Source organism: Jaculus jaculus, chromosome 16 (genome assembly GCF_020740685.1).
Source record: "Jaculus jaculus isolate mJacJac1 chromosome 16, mJacJac1.mat.Y.cur, whole genome shotgun sequence".
NCBI classification, from domain to species: Eukaryota; Metazoa; Chordata; class Mammalia; order Rodentia; family Dipodidae; genus Jaculus; species Jaculus jaculus.
The window spans coordinates 19,405,414-19,428,229 of NC_059117.1; the positions used below are offsets into that span (position 1 = coordinate 19,405,414).

General features: G+C 42.2%; 1 protein-coding gene and 1 non-coding gene across 4 annotated transcripts in view; both read left to right on the plus strand.

Annotated features, from left to right (window-relative positions):
- Rint1 (RAD50 interactor 1) overlaps positions 1 to 22,816 on the plus strand; it is a 39,648-nt gene that overhangs the window by 2,859 nt on the left and 13,973 nt on the right. Inside the window, exons 3-10 of one of the 3 annotated variants that reach the window (XM_004652883.3) lie at positions 2,919 to 3,103; positions 10,208 to 10,449; positions 15,081 to 15,254; positions 15,357 to 15,506; positions 17,719 to 17,875; positions 21,127 to 21,237; positions 21,337 to 21,562; positions 22,662 to 22,799. In XM_004652883.3, the coding sequence (XP_004652940.2) occupies positions 2,919 to 3,103; positions 10,208 to 10,449; positions 15,081 to 15,254; positions 15,357 to 15,506; positions 17,719 to 17,875; positions 21,127 to 21,237; positions 21,337 to 21,562; positions 22,662 to 22,799 (1,383 nt within the window). Of the gene's footprint in view, positions 1 to 2,918; positions 3,104 to 10,207; positions 10,450 to 15,080; positions 15,255 to 15,356; positions 15,507 to 17,713; positions 17,876 to 21,126; positions 21,238 to 21,336; positions 21,563 to 22,661; positions 22,800 to 22,816 lie in introns of those variants that run through there. The other 2 variants (XM_045136059.1, XM_045136060.1) reach the window with 2 other exon arrangements.
- Positions 12,079 to 12,214, plus strand: LOC123455462. The gene has a single exon (XR_006633931.1). It is a non-coding gene; the product is annotated as a small nucleolar RNA U109 (small nucleolar RNA).

A 22,816-nucleotide genomic window follows, 5' to 3' on the forward strand; every position in this document is an offset into this window, starting at 1 on the left:
TGAATTCCAAGTGAGTCTAGGCTAGAGTGAGAGTCTCCCTCGAAAAACCTTGAACTTTCCTTCCTCCTGCGTCCACCTCCCAGTACAGGGATCGCAAGCATGCACTACATGCTCAGCTTCTTCGGGGGCTGTTTTTAATGTGCGGAGTCTAGAGGACAACTTTGGGTATTACTCCTCTGGATCATTTTTTGGGGACAAGAAATTGGCTGGCCATTGAGAGTCCTAGGGATTCCCCTGCCCTTCCCTGCTGTGCTGGGATTACAGATGCACACTACTACACCTAATCTACCAGCTAGTCTAGCCCGATTGGTTAGTTCCAAGAAACCTGTCTCAAAGTACATTGAAAGCATTTTTGACGATGAAGCTTTCTTCTGGTTTCCACACATGTGTATATACATGTACTTACCCTTCCCTTGGGTTTTCAGGATGGAACCCAGGTCTGTGAGGTAAGCACTTTACCAACTGAGCTCTCTCCTTAGTCCATCAGGGGCTTTAACATTTTTTATTTTATTTTTATTTGTTTATTTGAGAGAGAGAGAGAGAAAATGGGCATGCCAGGGCCTCCAGCTGCAGCAAACAAACTCCATATGCATGTGCCACCTTGTGCATCTGGCTTACATGGGTCCTGGGAAATTGAATTTAGGTCCTTTGGCCATGCAGGCAAGTGCCTTAACTGCTAAGCCATCTCCCCAGCCATAAATTTTATTTTTTATGGAGAGTGTGAGAGATTGAATTGGTGCGCCAAGGCCTCAGCCACTGTGATCAAACTCCAGATTCTTGTGCCGTCTAGTGGGCATGTGTGACCTTGCGCTTGCCTCACCTTTATGGTCTGGTTTATGTGGGATCTGGAGAGTTGAGCATGGGTCCTTAGGTGTCATAGGCAAGTGCCTTAAGCACTAAGCCATCTCTCCAACCCAGTGGCTTTTTTTGGGGGGGGGGCAGGGCTCATTGTAGCCCAAGCTGACTGAAACTCAGTCTGTACCCTAGGCTGACCTGAAACTCATGGTGGCCCTTGCATCTGAGCCTACCAAATACTGGTATAACAGGTGTGGCCAGCATGCTCATCTCCCTTCAGGGACTTTTGGAGTAAAACTGTTTGGGTTTTACTTGGCAATGACACACTGGTAAGGAATAATGATAAGAAACAGGATGCCCACATTGTCCTCTGGCTGTCAGGAATAAGACTTGCTTTTAACATTGGCTACTGGTGAAATCTGCCTCAGAAAGAAGGTTCCAAGTTGTCCATGGCATTGACAGTCATAGCTGCCACATCCATCTACTTTTCCTTGAAGGGTTTGGGAGTGTCCATAGCTGCTTTTGGTTAAACCCTTCCCTTCTCTACCTTTGCTCCACTTGGACACCTCAGATGCCTGATATATACCTGTCATTTCAGTAAAACGATAGCACGGGCTGTCATATCAGGGACTTTGTCCTTGTTCCTTCAGTGGCTCAGTCAGCTGTTTTGCAGTTTGAAGTGGAGGGAGATTGAACCCAGGGCCTTGCACACAGCAAGCAAATATTCTACCATTGAACTATATCTCCAGTCCCACAGTATTTTAAGTTAAAAAAGTTATTTATTTAAAAAATATATTTTATTTATTTGAGAGAGAGAAAGAGGAAAAGAGAATGGATGCACCAGGGCCTCCAGCCACTGCAAACGAACTCCAGATGCATGCGCTCTCTTGTGCATCTGGCTTACATGGGTCCTGGAGAGTTGAACCAGGATCCTTTGGCTTTGCAAGCAAACACCTTAATTGCTAAGTCATCTCTCCAGCCCCTATTTATTTTTAAAATATTTTTATTTATTAGAGAGAGGAGAGAATGGGCATGCCAGGGCCTTTAGCCACTGCAAACAAACTTCAGATGCATGCACCACTTCATGCACCTGGCTTATATGGATCCTGAGGAATCAAAGATAGGTCCTTTGGCTTTATAGGCAAGTGCCTTAACTGCTAAGCTATTTCTGTAGCCCTGTTTACTTATATATTTATTTGGAAGCAGAGTGAGAGACACACATACACACACAGATAGAGAGGGAATGTGCAAGGCAGGGCCTCTAGCTACTGTAAGTGAAGTACAATATGCATGCATCCCGCTTTATGTGGGTACTGGGGAATGAAACTCAATTTGTTTTGCTGGCAAATGCCTTACCTCCTGAGCCATCACTCCAGTCCAGTATTTTTAATTTTTCTAAATTTTTACTTATTTATTTGAGAGCAACAGGGAGAAAGAGAAAGAGGCAGAGAGGGAGAGAATGGGTACATCAGGGCCTCTAGTCATTGCAAATGAACTCCAGATGCATGCGCCACCTTGTGCATCTGGTTTATGTGGGAATTGAGCCTTGAACCAGGGTCCTTAGGCTTCACAGGCAAGTGCTTAACTGCTAAGCCATCTCTCCAGCCCTTAATTTTTTTTTTTTTGATAATTTATTTGGAGCTTTTTTTTTCCTTTTGCTTTAAATTTTCTCAGATCATAAGCATTTGTAATAATTGGTTGATGAATTGCTTTGTACTCATTTGGGTATTACATAACTATATATGTAGCAAGAGTGATAGAGTGTGTGTGTGCTCTTTAAAGTATTAACTTTTTTTTGTGTGTTGTTGGTTTTTGAGGTAGGGTCTTAATCTAGTTCAAACTGACCTGGAATTCACTATATAGTTTCAGAGTGGCCTCAAACTCACGGCAATCCTCCTACCTCTGCTTAGGATTAAAGGCATGTGCCACCACACCCGGCTCTTTAAGGTATTAACTTTTTTTGATGGCGCTGGCAATCAGCTCAGGGCCTTATGCTGAATACTGAGTGACATCCCTAGCCTTTAATTATGATCTTTAAATGATAGCATACTGCCTTGTATATCTTTTTAAATATCTCCTCTAATTCCGCCCTGGTGTTAAGTAGTGCTGTTCTTTTCTTTTAGGTGAAATAAATGTCACAGCCCTTGTTGGATGTGACCAGGTCAGTGATGGTGGAGATGATGCTGGTCTTGCTTCATATGTGTCCACCTTCATAGACAAAGAAGTTGGACACGACCTTAAATCTTTAAAGAAACTTGATAAACTTATAGAACAAATGACGGAAAATAAGATGCACTTAGAAGAACAGGTAAGTCTAAAGCTTATTAAAATAATGTAAATCTTGTATTAATTATAAATGATAGAAATAAACAATTTAGAGAGCCAAGCATGGTGGTGCACGCCTTTAATTCCAGCATTCAGGGGGCTGAGATAGGAGGATCCCTGTGAGGTTGAGGCCACCCTGAGACTATGTAGGGAATTCCAGGTCAGACTGGGATTGAGCTCGACCCTACCTTAAAAACCAAAAACCAAAAAAAATATATATTTAAAGACATACATTGTGACAAATAGTTTAAATACTTAACTATAACAAGCTTTAAAGACCTACTATGAGCTATGTATTTTATAAATTATGTAAAGGACAAACTCCTTGATTTTCTTTGAAAGCCAGGACAGTTAAAATTTTTACCATTTTTCATATGCTACCAGCTAGAGTGCTTTGATGAGTAGTTACATGGCGCACAAAAAAGTTGAAGCAGCGTCAGTGCAAATGTTGATGAAGGCACCTGGGAAGGAAGGAGGCATGGAAAGAAGCCCCACATTTTCACAGTGGTGGCTGTCATCTCAGCATTTGGAGATGGAGGCGAGGGGCCCAGGTGGTGGCGAGGCCAGCCCCAGCTGTCAAGATTGAGACTGCCTTAGGCTACCTGAGACCCTGTCTCAAAAAGCAAAAACAGTTTTCACTTTGGCGGCACGTATTCAAAAATAGTGGAATTATACAGTTAAGATTAACGTTCCTTATTCAAGGATAACAGTTAAATTCATAAAGTGTTCTCTGTGTGTGTGTGTGTGTGTGTGTGTGTGTGTGTGTGTGTGTGTTTGTGTTTGGTTTTTCAAGGTAGGGTCTCACTCTACCTCAGGCTGACCTATGATTAACTTTGTAGTTTCAGGGTGTCCTCAAACTCATGTTGATCCTCCTACCTCTGCCTTCCAAGTGCTGGGATTAAAGGTGTGTGTCACCCATATATACATTCTTTAAAAAAAAATACTTAGCTGGGTGTGGTGGCTCTCACCTTTAATCCCAGCACTCGGGAGGTAGAGGTAGGAGGATCGCCATGAGTTTGAGGCCATCCTGAGACTACAGAGTGAATTCCAGGTTAGCCTGAGCTAGAGTGAGACCCTACCTCGAAAAAAAAAAATATTTATTTATTTGAGAGAGAGAATGGGCACGCCAGGGCCTCTAGCTACTGCAAACAAATTCCATATGCATGCACCACCTTGTATACCTGCTTACATCGGTCCTGGTGAATCGAACCTGGGTCCTTAGGCTTTGCAGGCAAGCGCCTTAACCACTAAACCATCTCTCCAGCCTGAGTGCATATTCAGGGTAGAGTCTCACTTTGGCCTAGGTTGATCTGGAATTCACTATGTAGTCTTAGGGTGGCCTTGTACTCATGGATTCTCTTAACCTCTGCCTCCTGAGTTCTAGGATTAAAGGCGTGTGCCACTATGGCAGGTTTGATTTATTTTCTTTATACTTTTATTTATCTGCAAGATTTTTCAGTTATTTTTTTGAAGCAGAATCTCACTCTAGCTTGGGCTGTCCTAGAACTCACTCTGTAGCACAGGCTAGCTTCAAACTCAGAGATCTTCCTACCTCAGCCTCCCTAGTGTTGGGATGAAAGATATGTACCACCATGCCCAACCTACTAGTTGTTGTTTTTTTTTTTTTTTGATCATGAACATGTTTGTTTGTTTATTTATTTATTTATTTTTGAGGTAAGGTCTGTCTCTATCTCAGGCTGACCTGGAATTCACTGTGCAGTCTCAGGGTGTCCTTGAACTCGTGCCAATCCTCCTACCTCTGCCTCCTGAGTGCTAGGATTAAAGGCATGCACCACCATGCGAGCTGAACATATTTATTTTTTTATTTTCGAGGTAGGGTTTCACTCTAGCCCTGGCTGACCTGGAATTCACTACCTAGTCTCAGGGTGGCTTCAAACTCACACGATCCTCCTACCTCTGCCTCCTGAGTGCTGAGATTAAAGATGTGCGTCACCATGCCTGGCTCTGAACATATTTTGTTTTTAAAAACCAATGAAGGGCTGGAGAGATGGCTAAGCAGTTAAAACATTTGTCTGCAAAGCCGAATGACCCAGGTTTGCTTCCCCAGGACCCACATAAACCAGATGCACAAGGTAATACGTGTGTTCAGAGTTAGTTTGCAGCAGCTGGAGGTCTCCGTGTGTCTATTCTTTCTTTTCTTTTGAAAAAATTTTAAATTATATATATATACATATGTGTGTGTGTGTGTGTGTGTGTGTGTGTGTGTGTGTACGTATGTATGTATCTATGTATCTACCTATCTATCTATATTTTTTTGTTTGTTTGTTTTTCGAGGTAGGGTCTCACTGTAGCCCAGGCTGATCTGGAATTCACCATGTAGTCTCAACGTAGCCTTGAACAGCGATCCGCCTACCTCTTCCTCCCAAGTGCTGGGATTAAAGACATGTGCCACCACGCCCGGCTAGTATTTTTTTTTTTTCCGGCTAGTATTTTTTAATATTTTATTTTTTTATTTATTTGAGAGAGAGAGAGAAGCAGTGAGAGGGAGAGAGAGACAGTGGGTACCTCAGGGCCTCCAGCCACTGTAAACGAACTCCAGATGTGTGCGCTCACTTGTGCATCTGCCTTATGTGAGTCCTGGGGAATTTAAACCTGGGTCCTTTGACTTTGCAGGCATACGCCTTAACCACTAAGCCATTTCTCCAGCCCTCTTGTTAAATTTTTATTTATTACGGACAGAGAGAGGGAGCAAAAGAGAAAGAGAATGGGCGTGCTAGGGCCTCTAGCCACTGCAAAAGAACTCCAGACACATGTGCTGCCTTGTGCATCTGGCTGACATGGACTTGGAGAATCCAACTTGGGTCCTTAGGGTTCCTGGGCCAGTGTCTTACCCACTAAACCATCTCTCCAGCCCCTTTCTCTCTTTCTTTCAATCTGTCTCCTTGCTCTTTCAAATAAATATTCTTAAAAAAAATGAATACTGAATTGAAGGACTAGGAAAAGTAATAAGACTGGGAAAAATGACCTAAAAACTAATGAAGAGAATCTTAAGCCAAATACAAGTGGATTTCTCTGTTGGAATATGTTTCTCAAAGAGACATGATTTTATCATACAGCTCATAAATTGGTTAGTCAGGCTGTGTGGAAATGTGAGTGTGTCATCCTTGCCAGGTTATCAGTCTTACGTTTTCCCATCCCCACCATCCCCTTAGGCCTCCACATTGTCTTGCCACCCCACCTACTGCTCATGTCTGTGTCCAGCCTGGCCTCTCAGCCTTGTCCCCACCTGCATGGTCACGTGCTGGAAAAGTCACCGCCAGCCGGATCTGCAGACCGCCACTCTGTTGTCCTTCACTGTCTTCCTTAGTCTTCTCTGTGCAGTGGCTGGTTCCGCCTTTCCTTTTCCCACACAGGAGAGTTTGTGGCCATCTGGCAGCATTGAAGCGTCTTCCCCACGGCGCGGTCATGTTCATAACCATTTTCAACCTCCTTGTTTAAGAGAGGCTAATACTGTCTTTTCTTTTTTCTCGAGACAGGGTCTCAGTCTCTCTCAGGCTGGGCTCAAACTTGTGGTAATCCTCCTGCCTCAGCCACCCAAGTGCTGAGGCTACATACATAAGCCACTATATCTGGTCTCTAAAAACAGGTATCAACTACTTTGTTTGAATCTGTCTGCAGAGTAATGGGTTTCATTCTGTCATTTTCATATGTGTATGGCATTGAACATTGTCTATGTTTCCTTCCCGCCCCCACAACTGTCTCATTCCTCCTCCTCCTCTTTTAATGGTGTCCTTCTTTCCCCCCCAAGTAATCATTTTTCTAGCAGAGGCTTTTTTTTTTTTTTTTCCCCAAGGTGGGGTCTCACTCTAGCCCAGGCTGACCTGAAATTTACTCTAGTCTCAGGGTGGCCCTGAACTCACAACGATCCTCCTACCTCTGGGACTGAAGGTGGGCACCACCATGCCTGGCGTGCAGAGGCTAGTTCTACGTCACCCCTTTCTCCCCAGTCCCTCCTGTCATCTCAGCTCCTCACTGAATTTACTTTGCTCTTATAATTTCATCCTTTGCTTTTAGGCCAGTCTTGCCTCTTCAACAGATAGAGTCTTTCCTAAGATGGAGAGATGATTCAGTGCTTAGGGCACTTTCCTACAGAGCCTAATGACCTGGGTTCGATTCTCCAGTACCCATGTAAAGCCAGATGCACAAAGTGGCGCATGCATCTGGAGTTTAGTTGCAGCACTTAGATGCCCTGGTATGCCCATTTTCATTCTTCTCTCTCCTTGCAAATAAATAAAAATGCTTAATAACAAACCTTCCCCCATCCTCAAATAGGTGTTTGTTCATCCCTTCGCCTGTCAGGCGTCCTGGCTTTCCCACTGCCACCTTGTCCTTCAGGCTCTCAGTCCCTTCACATCTGATTGTTTGCTAGTGTTCTGTTTTCCTCACGCTGCCCAGTAACTATCTTCTTATTCCTTACAGAATTTATAAATAGGAAAAAATCTATACGTACTGAGTTAAAATATTTTCTGTGCCTACTAACACATGTATGTTTAAAATATGCGTAACCTAACTTTTTGCAATCCACAGTGCTTATTTTCCTAACCTCCTCTCTCTCCCTCCCTGCTGCCCTCCTCTTTGCAGTGCTGGTGTGCAAATCAGGGCTTTATAAGTGCTAAGCAAGTACTCTTCCACTGAGCTACATTCCAGCCCTCTCTCATATTCAAATATGGCTTCACCATAATTTATTTAATCAACTGTCCTTATGATAGGCATTTTTGCTGTTTCTAGCCTTTAAAAAATAACTCTTGGGGGCTGGAGAGATGGCTTAGCAGTTAAGGCATTTACCTGCAAAGCCTAAGGATTCAGGTTTGATTCCCAGTGCTCATGTAAGCCAGATGCACAAGGTGACACATGCCTCCAGAGTTCATTTACAGTGGCTGGAGGTCCTGGTGTGCCCATTCTCTCTCTCTGCCTCTTTCCCTCTCTCTCAAATAAAATGAAATAAAATAAAATGTTAAAAAAAAAGAAACAAAACATTTTTTATGGTGCTGGGGATTGAACACAGGGCCCCATGCATGCTGGGTAAGCACTCTACCACTGAACTACATACTTACCCTGGCTTACACTTTTATCATTACAAATAATGTGGAATAAACATTGTTTTTGTCATATTAACTTTGTAAATGTAAATTTAACTGAAGTACTCTTACCAAAAATACTTAGTGGGGTCCCGTTACCTATTAGATGAAACCCACATTCTTTTGGGGCCACCTGTGATTCTGTCTCTCCCCACCTGTCCAGGTCTGTCTCTGCATTGTTTTGAACTATATTCTATGTCCTACCTAGATCCTTGCTATTCTCTGATCACAGTTGAGCTGTTCCTTGTGCTTTGAATACTTTTCCTCTCAAACTTCCTTGGAAGACTTTTTTTTAAAAAAAAGATATTTATTTGCAATTAGAGAGAGAGAGAAAGAGAGCGAGAATGAGAATGAATGGGCACACCAGGGCCTCTTGCCTCTGCAAGGGAACTCCAGATGCATATGTCACTTTGTGCATCTGGGTTCACGTGGGTAAAGGTAAATCAAACCCAGGCCATGAGGCTTTGCAAGCAAGTGTTTTTAACTGCTGAGCATCTCTCCAGCCCCCCTGGAAGATTTGTTCTGCATAAGTACTCTGTGCACAGTGATGCAAAAAGCCTGTACTGAAAAGCTCACTTGTTCAGATTAAGGGTCTGATCTGTGCTAATTGAATTGAAATGTCCTATAAAATTATCTGTATTGTTGCCTGATTAATTCATGTTTTCCTATATACCATAAAAATCATTTAACAGGTCCTTTTTTTTTTTTTGGCTTTTCGAGGTAGAGTTTCACTCTAGCCCAGGCTGACCTGGAATTCACTATGGAGTCTCAGGGTGGCCTCAAACTCAGGGTGATCCTTCTACCTCTGCCTCCTGAGTGCTGAGATTAAAGGTGTGCACCACCATGCCCGACTCCTTTTTTTTTTGAGGTGGGGTGTGGTGGTTTGATTCAGGTGTCCCCCATAAACTTAGATGTTCTGAATGCTATGTTCCCATGGAGATTTGTGAATTAACGCCTCCTGGAGGGAGTGTATTGTTGGGGGTGGGCTTACAGGTGTTATAGCCAGTTTCCCCTTGCCAGTGTTTGGCACACTCTGCTGTTGCTATTGTCCACCTTATGTTGGCCAGGGGGTGATAGCCACCCTCTGCTCATGCCATCATTTTCCCCTGCCATGTGGAGCTCCCCCTTTAAGCCTGTAAGCCAAAAATAAACCTCTCTTTAGCAGAAGCTGCTCTTGGTTGGGTGATTTCTACCAGCAATGTGAACCTGACTGCAACATAGGGTCTCACTCTAAACCAAGCTGACTTAGAATTCACTATGTAGTCTCAGGCTGGCCTTGAACTCACAGTGATCCTCTTTCCTCTGCCTCCCAAGTTCTGGGATTAACGGCGTGTGCCATTGCGCCCAGCCCAGCCGGCTGTATTTTGTGTGCTTGTTCTTTGTGGTGTAGCAGGCACTCCTGTAACCCAGGCTAGTCTCCCACTCCTGGGTAGCTAAAGCTGCCCTTGTACTACTGATCCTCTCAGGTGTTGGGATTACAGGCTTGGGCTGCCATGCTTTTTTTTTTTTTTTTTTTCTGGTTTTTCAAGGTAGGGTCTCACTCTAGCCCAGGCTGACCTGGAATTCACTATGTAGTCTCAGGGTGGCCTCAAACTCACAGTGATCCTCCTACCTCTGCCTCCCAAGTGCTGGGGTTAAAGGCATGGGCCACCATGCCTGGCCCACTTTTTTTCTTCCTTCCTTCCTTCCTTTTTCTTTTTTTTAAAGGTAGGGTCTGGCTCTAGCCCAGGCTGATCTGGAATTCACTACGTGGTCTCAGGTTGGTCTCAAACTCATTCATGGTGATCCTCCTATCCCTGCCTCCCAAGTGCTGGGGTTAAAGATTTGTGCCACCACACCCGGCCTTTCCTTTCTTTTGAAGAAATTTCTAATGGACAGTTTTCAAGTAGGACAAACGTGGATTTGGGAAGTAATAAATAATAAGAAAATAAGAAAAATAATGAAAATTTTATCTGATTGCTTTTTTTGTGTGTGGGGTATTTATTTAGGTGCTTACAATTTCATCAGAAATCCCTAAAAGAATTCAGAGTGCTTTAAAAAATGCAGAAGAATCAAAGCAATTTCTTAATCAGTTTGTGGAGCAAGAAAATCATCTCCTCACTTCCATCAACAGCCATTTGCTGAGTGCACAGCCCTGGATGGACGATCTTGGGGCCATGATTAGCCAGATTGAAGAGATTGGACGGCATCTCTCTTACCTTAAATGGATTTCACAGATTGAAGAACTAAGGTAAAGTGGGCCTCTTTGTTCTCATAATTATTATTTCCCTTTGAGGCTCTGTCTTAAAGAGTGCATGTATGCTATTAAACAGATGAGTTAATTAAAGATTATAATAATGCAATTTTACCAGTTGTTATGAAAATAGCATTATGATAATGATTCTTTTTTCTTTTATTGTGAATGAACATAAACTTTTCAGGAAGCTTAATTTGCATTTGAAAGAACCCAATAAGTAAGCTAAAAATTTAAGTCTTATAGTCCTGTTTTGAACACATGGTGGAAAGTATTGTTTATGAGCTAGCAAAATGACTAAGCAGCTAAAAGCACTTGCTTACAAAACATACTGGCCTTTTTAAATATACACAGTAGCACAGGCTTCTTGAGTTCATTTGTAGCACAAGTCTCTGGTGTGCCTATACTCTCTCTTTACCTCAAATAATAAAATATTTAAAAGACAGCCTTTAGGGGCTGAAGAGAGAGTTCTGCAGTTAAGGTACTTGGTAGGAGGTTCTCTGTGACGTCAAGGCCACCCTGATACTACATAGTGAATTCCAGGTCAGCCTGGCTTAGAGCCAGACCCTACCTTGAGAAGCCAAACCAAACCAAAACAAAAAACTAAGGCAAAACAAACCAATAAAACAAAAGCCCACAGTGTTCCTAGGTGACCTACAGAGTTATAGTACATGTTGGGTCTGGAAAGAAGAGAACTAAAGGTCTTTTGGATGGAATACATATCACTGATATATGTCCACCTAAGTGACATCATATGGTTTCATGATGTGTTCCCCCAAACTCTTCAAATCCTGTCTCATCCTTACTTTGTTTTAACTACTTTTTAAATTTTTATTTTTATTTTCTTAACTACTTTTTTTTTGTTTTATTTTTATTTATTTGAGAGCTACAGACAGAGAAAGAGGCAGAGAGAGGATGGGCGTATCTGGGCCTCCAGTCACTGCAAACGAACTTCAGACACGTGCACCTCCTTGTGCATCTGGCTAACATGGGTCCTGGGGAATTGGGCCTCGAACCGGGGTCCTTAGGCTTCACAGGCAAGCGCTTAACCCCTAAGCCTTCTCTTCAGCCTGAAATTTTAAATATTGTTTTATTTTACTTCATTTCTCTTTGCCCCTCTAAAAAGTATAACAAGGGGTAATATCAACAACCTTATTAAGCAAAATAAGTTTTTAGTATAAAAAATCTCCCTTTTCTAGGAGTCAAAGTAAGAGATTAAACTAATTTTGGTTGCTTTTTACTTATTTATTTTTGGTGTTTTTAAGGTGGGATCCTGCTCTAGCTCAGGCTGACCTGGAGTCTGGAATTCAGTCTCAGGGTAGCCTTGAACTCCCAGTGATTCTCCTACTTCTGCCTCCTGAGAGCTGGGATGGATTAAAGGTGTGTGCTGCCACACTTGGCTGCACCCACCTCTTAATAACCTTTTTTTTTTTTTTTTTTTTTTTGGTTTTTTGAGGTAGGGTCTCACTCTAGCCCAGGCTGACCTGGAATTCACTATGTAGTCTCAGGGTGGCCTCGAACTCACGGTGATCCTCCTACCTCTGCCTCCCAAGTGTTAATAACCTTTTTTGATATATGGATTATTTTAAAAGAATTATGTTTAGGAATGTCATTAAAAATAAAGTTTTGCATGTGGAAAGATCTGCCTCTCGTTTCTTTGAGGGCAGGAGTGTATCCATAACATGCTACATTAATCAAAGGAGTTCTCAGGGCTGCCAACCTTACAGTAGAGGTTGAGTAGTAGTATATTTCTCCTACATTAAAAAAATCAAATCTCTCGAAGAATGTATTCTCAGGCTGGAGCCATGGCTAAGTGGTTTAGGCATTTGCCTGTAAAGCCTGAAGATCCAGGTTCGACTCCCCACTACCCATGTCATCCAGATGACAAGGTAGTACATGTGTCTGGAGTTTGTGTGGCTAGAGGCTCTGGTGTGCCCATACTCTCTTATCTGCCGCTTTCTCTTTCTCTCTAATAAATAACTATATTTAAAAATGCATTTTTTCTTTAGGTCTTTTGTGATAATGCTTCTCTTAGCTTTCTTAAGCTTCTGAGATTTGCCTCATTTCAAGGTTTCCCTTCAATGACCATTTTTCCCCCCCAAGGTAGGGTCTTGCTGTAGCCAAAGCTGACTTGGAATTCACTCTGTAGTCTCAAGGTGGCCTCCAACTGACAATGATCCTCCTACTTCTGTCCCCTGAGTGCTGGGATTAAAGGCATGTGCTACTATGCCCAGCTTAATGGCCTGTTTTCTCTAAAAAACTATTTATTTTTTATTTTAGGGAGGTGGGTGGGGAGAATTGATGTGCCAGGACCTTAGCCACTGAGATCGAACTCCAGGTGCTTGCTCCACCTAGTGGGCATAGGTGGCCTTGCACTTGCCTCACCTCTTTGTGTCTGGCTAATGTGGGATCTGGAGAGTAGAACATGAGTCCTTAGGCTTCGCAGGCAAGCCATCTCTCCAGCCCTCTAAAAATTTTTTTTTTTTTTTTTTTCCCAAGGTAGGGTCTCACTGTTGCTCAGGCTGACCTGGAATTCACTATGTAGTTTCAGGGTGGCCTCGAACTCACGGCGATCCTCCTACCTCTGCCTCCCGAGTGCTGGGATTAAAGGTGTGCACCACCACGCCCGGCTCTAAAAAATATTTTTATTTGAAAGAGAGAGAGAGAAAGAAAGTATGGGTGCACCAGGGCTTTATACTACTACAAATGAACTCTAGACACCACTTTATGCATCTGGCTTTATATGGGTACTAGGGAGTTGAACCTGGGCCACCAGGCTTTACAAGTAGAAACCTTTAACTACTGAGCCATCTCTCTAGCCCATGACCTGTTTTTCTTCTTCTAAGCTGTCTCTGACTCTTGTTGCTTTTTGCTAGAATTAGCATGTTTGTGGTGCCTGTTTCATGACTGCTACAGTTCAGTGAGTCATCGAGGAAGGTCATCATTCTGGCTGCTGTTGTTCTAAAGGTTCTTCATGCTTAAGTGCTCCGTAGAGACCTCCCTCATTGTGCCTTCCACAGCCCATAGTGTGTGGATACTCGTACATTTTCTTTCTTCTTATCTATTTAGTCTTTTGGTTTTCAGAGGTTTGGTTTTTACTCTAGTTCAGCCTGACCTAGAATTCACTGTGTAGTCTCAAGGTGGCCACAGACTCACGGTAATCTTCCTGCCTCTGCCTCCCGAGTGCTGGCATTAAATGCATGCGCCACCACACCCAGCTTTTGAAATTTTTTTCTTACATTTTATTTTCTTTTTGGTTTTTCAAGGTAGGGTCTCACTGTAGCCCAGACTGATCTGGAATTCACTAGGTAGTCTCAGGGTGGCCTCGAACTCATGGCAGTCTTCCTACCTTTGCCTCCCAAGGGCTGGGACTAAAGGCGTGCACCACCATACCAGGCTTATTTTCTTTTTTTAAGGGGAAAGGGGCCAAGACAGGGTCTCATATTGCCCACACTGATGTCAAACTAGCTGAGGATGACACTGAGTCTCCTGATCCTCTTGCTTCCACCTCCCAAGTGCTGGTGGAATCTCAGGCTTGCACCACCATGCCCAGCTATATTTGTACTTTTCTGTTTATTTGAGAGAGAGAGAGATGAATAAACAGATGGGAGGTGAGGAGAGAGAGAAAATATGAATGAGAATGGGCAAGCCAGGGCCTCTAGCCTCTGCAAACAAACTCCAGACATATGCACTACCATGTGTATCTGGCTTATGTGGGTACTGGGGAATCAAATCTGGGTCCTTAGGCTTTGCAGGCAAATGCCTTAATTGCTAAGACATTTCTCTATCCCTGTATATTTCCTAAGTATGATAGTTCTTATTTCTTTTTTTTTAATTTATTTTTTTTTCTTTTCACAATTTTTATTAACATTTTCCATGATTATAAAAAATATCCCATGGTAATACCCTCCCTCCCCACCCACACTTTCCCCTTTGAAATTCCATTCTCCATCATTTTACCTCCCAATAGTTCTTATTTCAATGTAATGAAACACTTAGTTTGGAGTATATTTCTTTGAAGTAGAAATCAAATTCTACTGGACACAGTAGATAAAAACTGAATTATTGTACTCATGTCACTCCTTTGGATTAAGACTCCAAAAACATCTGTAAAACAAGTCCTCGAAGAATTGACAGAAAGTGACAAATCTGTTTTTTGGAGAAGTAGGAAAGAGCTGGTGGAAGAAGATGTTCTGAACATGACTGCTGCTCTGAGAAGTATTGCAGGCTCTTAGAGACACACAGATGTCAGATAAAATAATTCAAGCACCGGGCTGGAGAGATGGCTTTGTGGTTAAGGCACTTGCCTGCAAAGCCAAAGGACCCAGGTTCAATTCCCCAGGACCCACGTAAGCCAGATGCACAAGGTGGCGCATGCATCTGTAGTTTGTTTGCAGTGGCTGGAGACTGTTCTGTCTCTCTCCCTTCCTCTCTGTCTCTCTCTGTATCTTTCTCTCAAATAAATAAATGCAAATAAAATATTAAAAAAATAATTCAAGCACCATGTCAAGGTGGTGCTTCATTCTTCCTTAGGTGTACTCTTATGAAAAATATGAGAGAGGCATAACTTTTTTGAACTTCAAATTAACCTGAAGAAACTCCTTAATGTTTGCTTTGCATCATTTCAGTGACAATATCCAGCAGTACCTGTTGACTAACAATGTGCCCGAGGCGGCCTCCACCCTGGTTGCCATGACAGAGCTTGACATCAAACTTCAGAAATCGTCCTGTGTTCATCTTCTTGAATTCATGAGAGCCACAGTTAAATTCTGGCATAAAATTCTGAAGGACAAGCTTACAAGGCAGGGAATTCATCCATATTTTGTAGTAATTACTTTCTGGTGGATACTTGTTAGTGATTTGATGACATTATATTGAAATACTGTGTTTCTTTTCTGTTGCAGTGATTTTGAGGAAATTTTAGCTCAGCTTCATTGGCCATTCATCACACCCTCCCAGTCTCAAACTACTGCTGTGAGCTGGCCTGCTAGTTCCCCTGAGGTGTACAGTCATCTGGAGACACTGTTTTGTCAGCTGCTGAAACTGCAAACCTCGTATCTTTTTTTAAAATTAAAATTTAATTTTTATTTTATTTTTTAATTTTAATTTTTATTTTATTTTTAAAATTTAATTTTAATTTTTTCTCAATTTTTAAAACATTTTCCATGATTATAAAAAATATCCCATGTTATTACCCTCCCTCCCCCCCTTTTCCCCTTTGAAATTCCATTTTCCATCCCCTCTCCATCTCAATAAGTCTCTCTTTTATTTTGATGTCATGATCTTTCCCTCCTCTTATGATGGTCTTGTGTAGGTAGTGTCAGGCACTGTGAGGTCATGGATATCCAGGCCATTTTATGTCTGGAGGGAGCACATTGTAAGGAGTCCTACTCTTCCTTTGGCTCTTACATTCTTTCCACCACCTCTTCTGCATTAGACCCTGAGCCTTGGAAGGTGTGATCGAGATGTTACTCAGTACTCTAGTCACTTCTTTCCAGCACCATGATACCTTCTGAGTCGTCCCAAGGTCACTGCCATTTGAAAAGAGAAGATTTTCTACCCAAAGTGAGAGTAGCATTAATATAAGGGTATGAATATTAAGAGAAGTGCTTACTGGGCAGATTGATAAGCATAGTATATACACTTATCCAGACATCAGCAGATGTTACACCCCTAGGGCTCATGACTACCCCGTTTTAAGTTTCTAGTATCAGGGATGTATTCCCTCCCTTGGAGCGGGCCTCCAGTCCAATTGGAGGGCAGTTGGTTTCCACCATGACAGATGTGCCACTATTGTACCCGTTGGCTCATTTGGCCTGTCTGGCCAATTATAAGGCTTGCAGTGTCCACTGTTGAGTATCTTCACTGGTGGTTTCTCTTTCTCCCATTGAACTGCATGTAGAATGGCTTCTTCCAGCTTTCTATCAGCTGGTCTTCATGGAGGAGCAAACCTTATATTTTTGTTGAAGTGGAAAACTTATTGCAATTTCTTCTTTCTAGTGTGAATTGTGGCTAAAGAATTCAGTGTTCTGAGCTAGGGATATAGCTAGTATAGCCTAGTATACATGAGCAATGGGTTCAAACTCCAGTACTGAGAAAAGAAAAAAATTTGAAAGCAGCCAAGCAGCCAAACTGGAGTCCTGGATTGGACTTGATGTGTAAATGCCTGTTGAAAAACAGATTCTTTTCTTGCAAAATGAATTGTGGAAGCTGGGCATGGTGGCACATACCTTAATCCCAGAAGAAGAAGCAGAGGTAGGAGGATTGCTGTGGGTTTGAGGCCAATCTGGGTCTGCAGAGTGAGTTCCAGGTTGGCCTGCACTAGAGTGAGACCCTTGGGGGGGGGGGGGTTTGGAGAACTAAGGGTGGATGGGAGAGCTCTAAGGAAGATTCTGAGATAAGCACTACAGTGAGACCCTTGGCGGGGGGACTATGGGTGGATGGGAGAGCTCTAAGGAAGATTCTGAGATAAGCAGCTGATTCACATTGGTGTTATATATAGTTCTTTTAGAACAGTAAAACAGGCAATTGGCAGGAAACCTTAGTAATCAAATGTTAAAGGAATCAAATGATTACTTGAATTTATTTCCTTATAACTATTCATAATTTTAGGAAAGATGTACAGATTAAAAACATTTGTAGCTGGGCATAGCGTTCACATCTTTAATCCCAGCACTTGGGAGGCAGAGGTAGGAGGGTAGGAGGATCGCTGTGAGTTCAAGGCCACCCTGAGACTACACAGTGAGTTCCATATCAGCCTGGCCTAGAGTGAGATCGAAAAAAAAACAACAACAAAAAATTTTGTGTACATATTACTGAATTATATTCAGTGTAAAGCTAGATTTCATATTACTTGTTCTGCTTGTTAAATACTGAAACATGGGCCCCAGATATGGCTCAGCTGTTAGGGTGCTTGCTGAGCTTGCACAAAGCCCTGGTTTTGATACCCCAGTGCTGCAAAGAACTGGTTCCTTGAAACCCTGTCTCAATAGGCAAATAAGTGAAAACATTCTATTTGTTGGAAAAGTTTCTTGTGTGTGTATGTAGCTGTGTGTTTAGATAAGTGTTTGAGTTTTTTGAGGGGGAGGATTTCTCAAGGAAGGGTCTTGCTCTAGTCCAGGCTGACCTGGAATTGTTATGTAGTCTCAGGGTGGCCTCGAACTCATTACAATGCACCTACCTGTGCCTCCCAAGTGCGGAGATTAAAAGCGTGTGCCACCACGCCTGGCTCCTTTTGATTCTTTCTCCTTGACTTGACTATGTCAGAGATGAATTACTTGCTGAGCCCAAGCATCTCCCAGAAAAATACTGTCTTCCCGCCTCACCTTCTGTCATCCTGCCCATCCAGATTATGCTGACTCCCCTTCAGAAGAGGTTCAGGTACCACTTCAGAGGCAACCGGCAGACAAATGTGCTAAGCAAGGTACGCCTTGCCCGCTCCTGACCTTTGAAAACAGGCCAGTGTACTTCACCGTGATCTCAACATTAAGATCTGTCTCTGCCTCAAGTGATTGGAACACAGCTGTGTACCACTACGCCCAGCTTGCCCCTGGTTTTCATTAATAGCAAATATTAGAGCTTTTTGTGCTTAAAGTTGTGTTGAGTTCAAATCTATCTTCATTTACGTTTCTGGGTTTTTGTTTTGTTTTGTTTTGTTTTTTCTGAGGCAGGGTCTCTGTAGCTCAGGCTGACCTGGTATTCACTCTGTAGTCTCAGGGTAGCCTCGAACTCATGGCAATCGTCCTACCTCTGCCTCCCGAGTGTTGGGACTAAAGGTGTGCACCACTATGCCTGGCTACTTTTCTATTTTTCCTCTGAAAAGCTAAGTTCCTGTTTTGTCACTGCATTGGAGCTGTCAGTGGGGACTTGTGTTGCTGTGTTACTTATTGACACATCTTCTGGCCGCTTTTTAAAATTTGCCTTTGCTGTGGCCATTTTCTAGTTACAGTGCTTGCTGAGCCTGCACAAAGCACTGATTTTGGTTCCCCAGTGCCACAAAAAACTGGCTCCATGAAACCCTGTCTCAACAAACAAGTAAAAGTATTCATTTCATTTGTTGGAAAAGTTTCTTGTGCATGTACACAGCTGTGGGTTTAGACAAGCGTTTGATTTTTGGGGTGGGTTGTCTCGAGATAGGGTCTCGTGCTTGCCCAGGCTGACCTAGAATTCATGTGTACAATCTGCTCCTTCATTTATAAATAAATCAAAAAGAAAAATCAATTTCAAAAGACAGCATTAGCTCTCAAATCGAGGCACTGGTGCTAACATGATCTATAGTTATGCATGACAGATTGTAGGAATAAATGCAAATAATTTTGAGGAAATTGTTACTCTTTTTTTTTTTTTTTTTTTTGAGATATCACACTAGCCCAGGCTGACCTGGAATTCACTGTGTAGTCTCAGGGTGGCCTTGAACTCGTGGCAATTCTCCTTCCACTGCCTCCCAAGTGCTGGGACTAAAGGTATGTACCACCATGCCCGGCTTTTGTTAAAGATTTAATTTTAATGTATTTATTTATTAGCGATGGGGGAGGGCTGAGAGAATGGGCACACCAGGGCCTCCAGCCACTGCAAACAAACTCCAGATGCATGTTGCCACCCATGTGCATCTGGCTTATGTGGGACCTGGAGAATCGAGCCTGTGTCCTTAGGCGTCACAGGCAAGCACCTTAACCGCTAAGCCATCCCTCCAGCCCTGTTCCTAACATTTTAATTGAAGGCTTAAATCAGTATATCCTGGATTGGCTGTTTTATTTAATTATATTTTGGGATATTACTGAGAGGTGGGTACTACCTTATTTATCCTTGATATTTGTTACATTAATGTAGTGGCAATGTATGTCTGTACTTTCTGGGTCTCATTTTTGGATGGGATGTTGATAGAAGGAAGAATAGAGCCACTTAGTATGAAGTAGTAAGTCAGACAAAGCTATAAACCTAAAGATATAAGGAAGCAATAATAATTGGTGTAAGAAAAGTGGGTTAAGTTGGCTGGCCTCAAACTCACAGTAATTCTCCTACCTCTGCCTCGTGAGTACTGGGATTAAAGGCGTGCGATACCACACGGGGCATTGGCTCTTTTGTTGTTGTGTTATTAACAACACATTTTATATGGGTACATTATGTGTTGGTTCTCTTTTCCCTTGTCCCCACCACCATTCCGTTGGGGACCCTCCTCATGGGGTTGCATTGGCTCCTTTTTAATGTGTAGTCCTGATGGATGATGTGCTCTGTCACCAAAGCAAAACTGGGCAGCTATTGAGATTAGATGTTGTCTTTATGCATATTATCAGCTTTTAATCTATATAGCAGAAATTTATCATTTAGTAAATAGTTTTGTTTTCTTTTTTTCTTTTTTCAGTACTGGGAATTGAACTCTGGGCTTTATACATACTAGGCACATGCTCTGGCACTAAGCTGTATCACCAGCGCAGTAAATGTTCTTACTCCTCTAGAATAACTTGGAAGGCTTGAAGAATCATCTCAAAGAACAATTAAAATTGCTGTATGCCTCCATTTCTTTGTCTTATAATACCTATGTGAAGGTTTAGATGTATTTTATAATGCAGACCAATTTTTCCCCTTAATTTATCTTGTGAAATGAAATGGCAAAAGAAAATAATGTTTAAAAATTAGCTGGACATGGTGGCACATGCCTTTAGTCCCAGCACTCGGGAGGCAGAGGTAGGAGGATCATTGAGTTTGAGGCCACCCTGAGACTATATAGTGAATTCCAGGTCAGCCTGGACTAGGTTGAAACCCTACCTTGAAAAACCAAAAAATAAAAATAAATTAGAAAATAAATATTTTGGGGGCTGGCAAAATGGCTTAGTGGTTATGGTATTTGTCTGCAGTGCCTAACAACCCAGGTTTGATGCCCCAGAGTCCACGTAAGCCAGATGCACGAAATGACGCATGCATCTAGAGTGTGTTTGTAGTGGCTGGAGGCCCTGGTGTGCCCACTTTCTCTTTCCTTTGTAGTGCTGGGGTTGTGCCCAAGGTGTTTTTTTTTTTTTTTTTTTTTTTTTTTTTTTTTTTTCCTTTTGGAGGTAGGGTCTTACTCCAGCCCAGGCTGACCTGGAATTCACTATGTAGTCTCAGGGTGACCTTGAACTCACAGTGATCCTTCTACTTCTGCCTCCGAGCCCTGGGATTAAAGGTGTGAGCCACCATGCTCGGCTTATACCCAAGGCTTCGTATATGCTGGGTAAACTTGTACTACCAAGAGATACCCTAACTTCAACATGACATTTTAAATTATGAGTTGATTATCTTAAGCTACATTATTAGAATTTGTTGGGAATATATTAGGAAACATTTGATTATCAAGATTTTCATGATTTTGAAGTTCAGAGTAGAAATTATCCTCTTATATACAGTAGCTTTCAACTAATTTTTATAGAATGTTTATAATTAAGTGTAATTATAATTTTTCTTTTCTTAAATTAGTTTTATTCATTCACTTATTTGAGAGAGGGAGAGAATGGGCATACTAGGGCCTTTAGCCACTGCAAACAAACTCCAGTCCCATGTTCCATCTTGTGTCTCTGTCTTACATGAGTTTTGGGTAATTGAACCTGGGTCTTAGGCTTCACAGGTAAGCTGCTTAACTGATCTCTCCAGCCCTAATTATAATTTTCTAAAGAATTAAAACTATTTCCCCTTCCCCTTTAGCCTGAGTGGTACTTGGCTCAAATACTTATGTGGATTGGAAACCACACTCCATTTCTGGATGAGAAGATCCAGCCAATATTAGATAAAGCCAGCTCGGCAGTGAATGCAAGGGTAAGAGACTCCGCCCTCCACGCTTCTGTTTTACTAGAGTTGCTCACACACCTGAGTACCTTGTTACTTACCCACTTCCTGCTTGTCTGTTCTTTTTAGCTTGAATTTTCTCAGGGCCTTCTGATGCTCGTTCTTGAGAAATTATCTAACGACATTCCTTGTCTGCTGTACGATGACAGTCTCTTCTGTCACCTGGTGGATGAGGTGCTCTTGTTTGAAAGGGAGCTGCACAGTGTTCATGGCTATCCTGACACCTTTGCCAATTGTATGCACATTCTGTCAGAGGAAACCTGTTTTCAGAGGTGGTTGACTGTGGAAAGAAAATGTAAGTGCTCCTGTGGCCATAGGGTAGGAGGAGATGTCTTGTTTGGGGAATGTAAAGTTTTTGGTATTTTTTTCCCTTTAGATATCTTAAGAGTGAGAACTACAGCCATCTCAATTTTTCCTGGTCAAGATATATTAAGTTGTCTTTAAAAACAATCCTTTTTTTTTTTGGTTTCTTGAGGTAGGGTTTCAGGCTGACCTGGAATCTACTATGTAGTCTCAGGGTGGCCTTGAATTCATTTCTTTTTTTTTTTTTTCTCTCACAAAACTTAAGTTTTCCTGGAATTACACGTACATGTTTCTAGAATTGAGCGCTGAAGCCAGTAATCTGTTGCTATTCTGTATGTCTTCCCATGTACTGTTTCTGTCCTTGGATATACCATATCGAGTCACGTAACTATTTTGCAGATGTTAGAAAAGAGAGGGATAATTTTATTTAACTCAGAGTTTTTTGTTTTTTGTTTTTTTTTTTGTTTTTTGTTTTTTTGAGGTAGGGTCTCACTCTAGCCCAGGCTGACCAGGAATTCATTCTGTAGAACTCACGGCGATCCTCCTACCTGTGCCTCGAGTGCTGGGATTAAAGGCGTGAGCCACCACGCCCGGCAAGAGCATTTTAATTATAGTTCACATAAGCAATGTATAAGTTGATTTTTATTTGAAGTTTATTTTTATTTGACAGAAAGAAAAAGAGAGAATGAGTGTGCCAGGGCCTCCACCCACTGCAAATGAACTCCAGACATGTGTGCCCCTTGTGCATCTGGCTAACATGGGTCCGAGGGAATTGGACCTGGGTCCTTTGGCTTTGCAGGCAAATGCCTTAACTGCTAAGCCATCCCTCCAGCCTAAAAAGTCATCATTCTTAAAAAAGTATGAGTTGAGCTGGGCGTGGTAACACATGCCTTTAATCCCAGCACTTGGGAGGCAGAGGTAGTAGGAGGATCTCTGAGTTTGAGGCCACCCTGACACTATATGATGAGTTACAAGTCAGCTTGGGCTTAAGCAAAACCCTACCTTGAAAAATCAAAAAATTTAAAAAATAAAGTATAGGGTGACAAGAATGACTATAACTACTTGATATAATTTTTTTTCCTTCATATTAGTTGCTCTTCAAAAAATGGACTCGATGCTTTCATCAGATGCTGCCTGGGTATCCCAGTATAAGGATATCACTGATGTGGATGAAATGAAGGTTCCAGACTGTGCAGAAACATTTATGACTTTACTTTTAGTCATAACTGGTAAGGATTCATCTTTT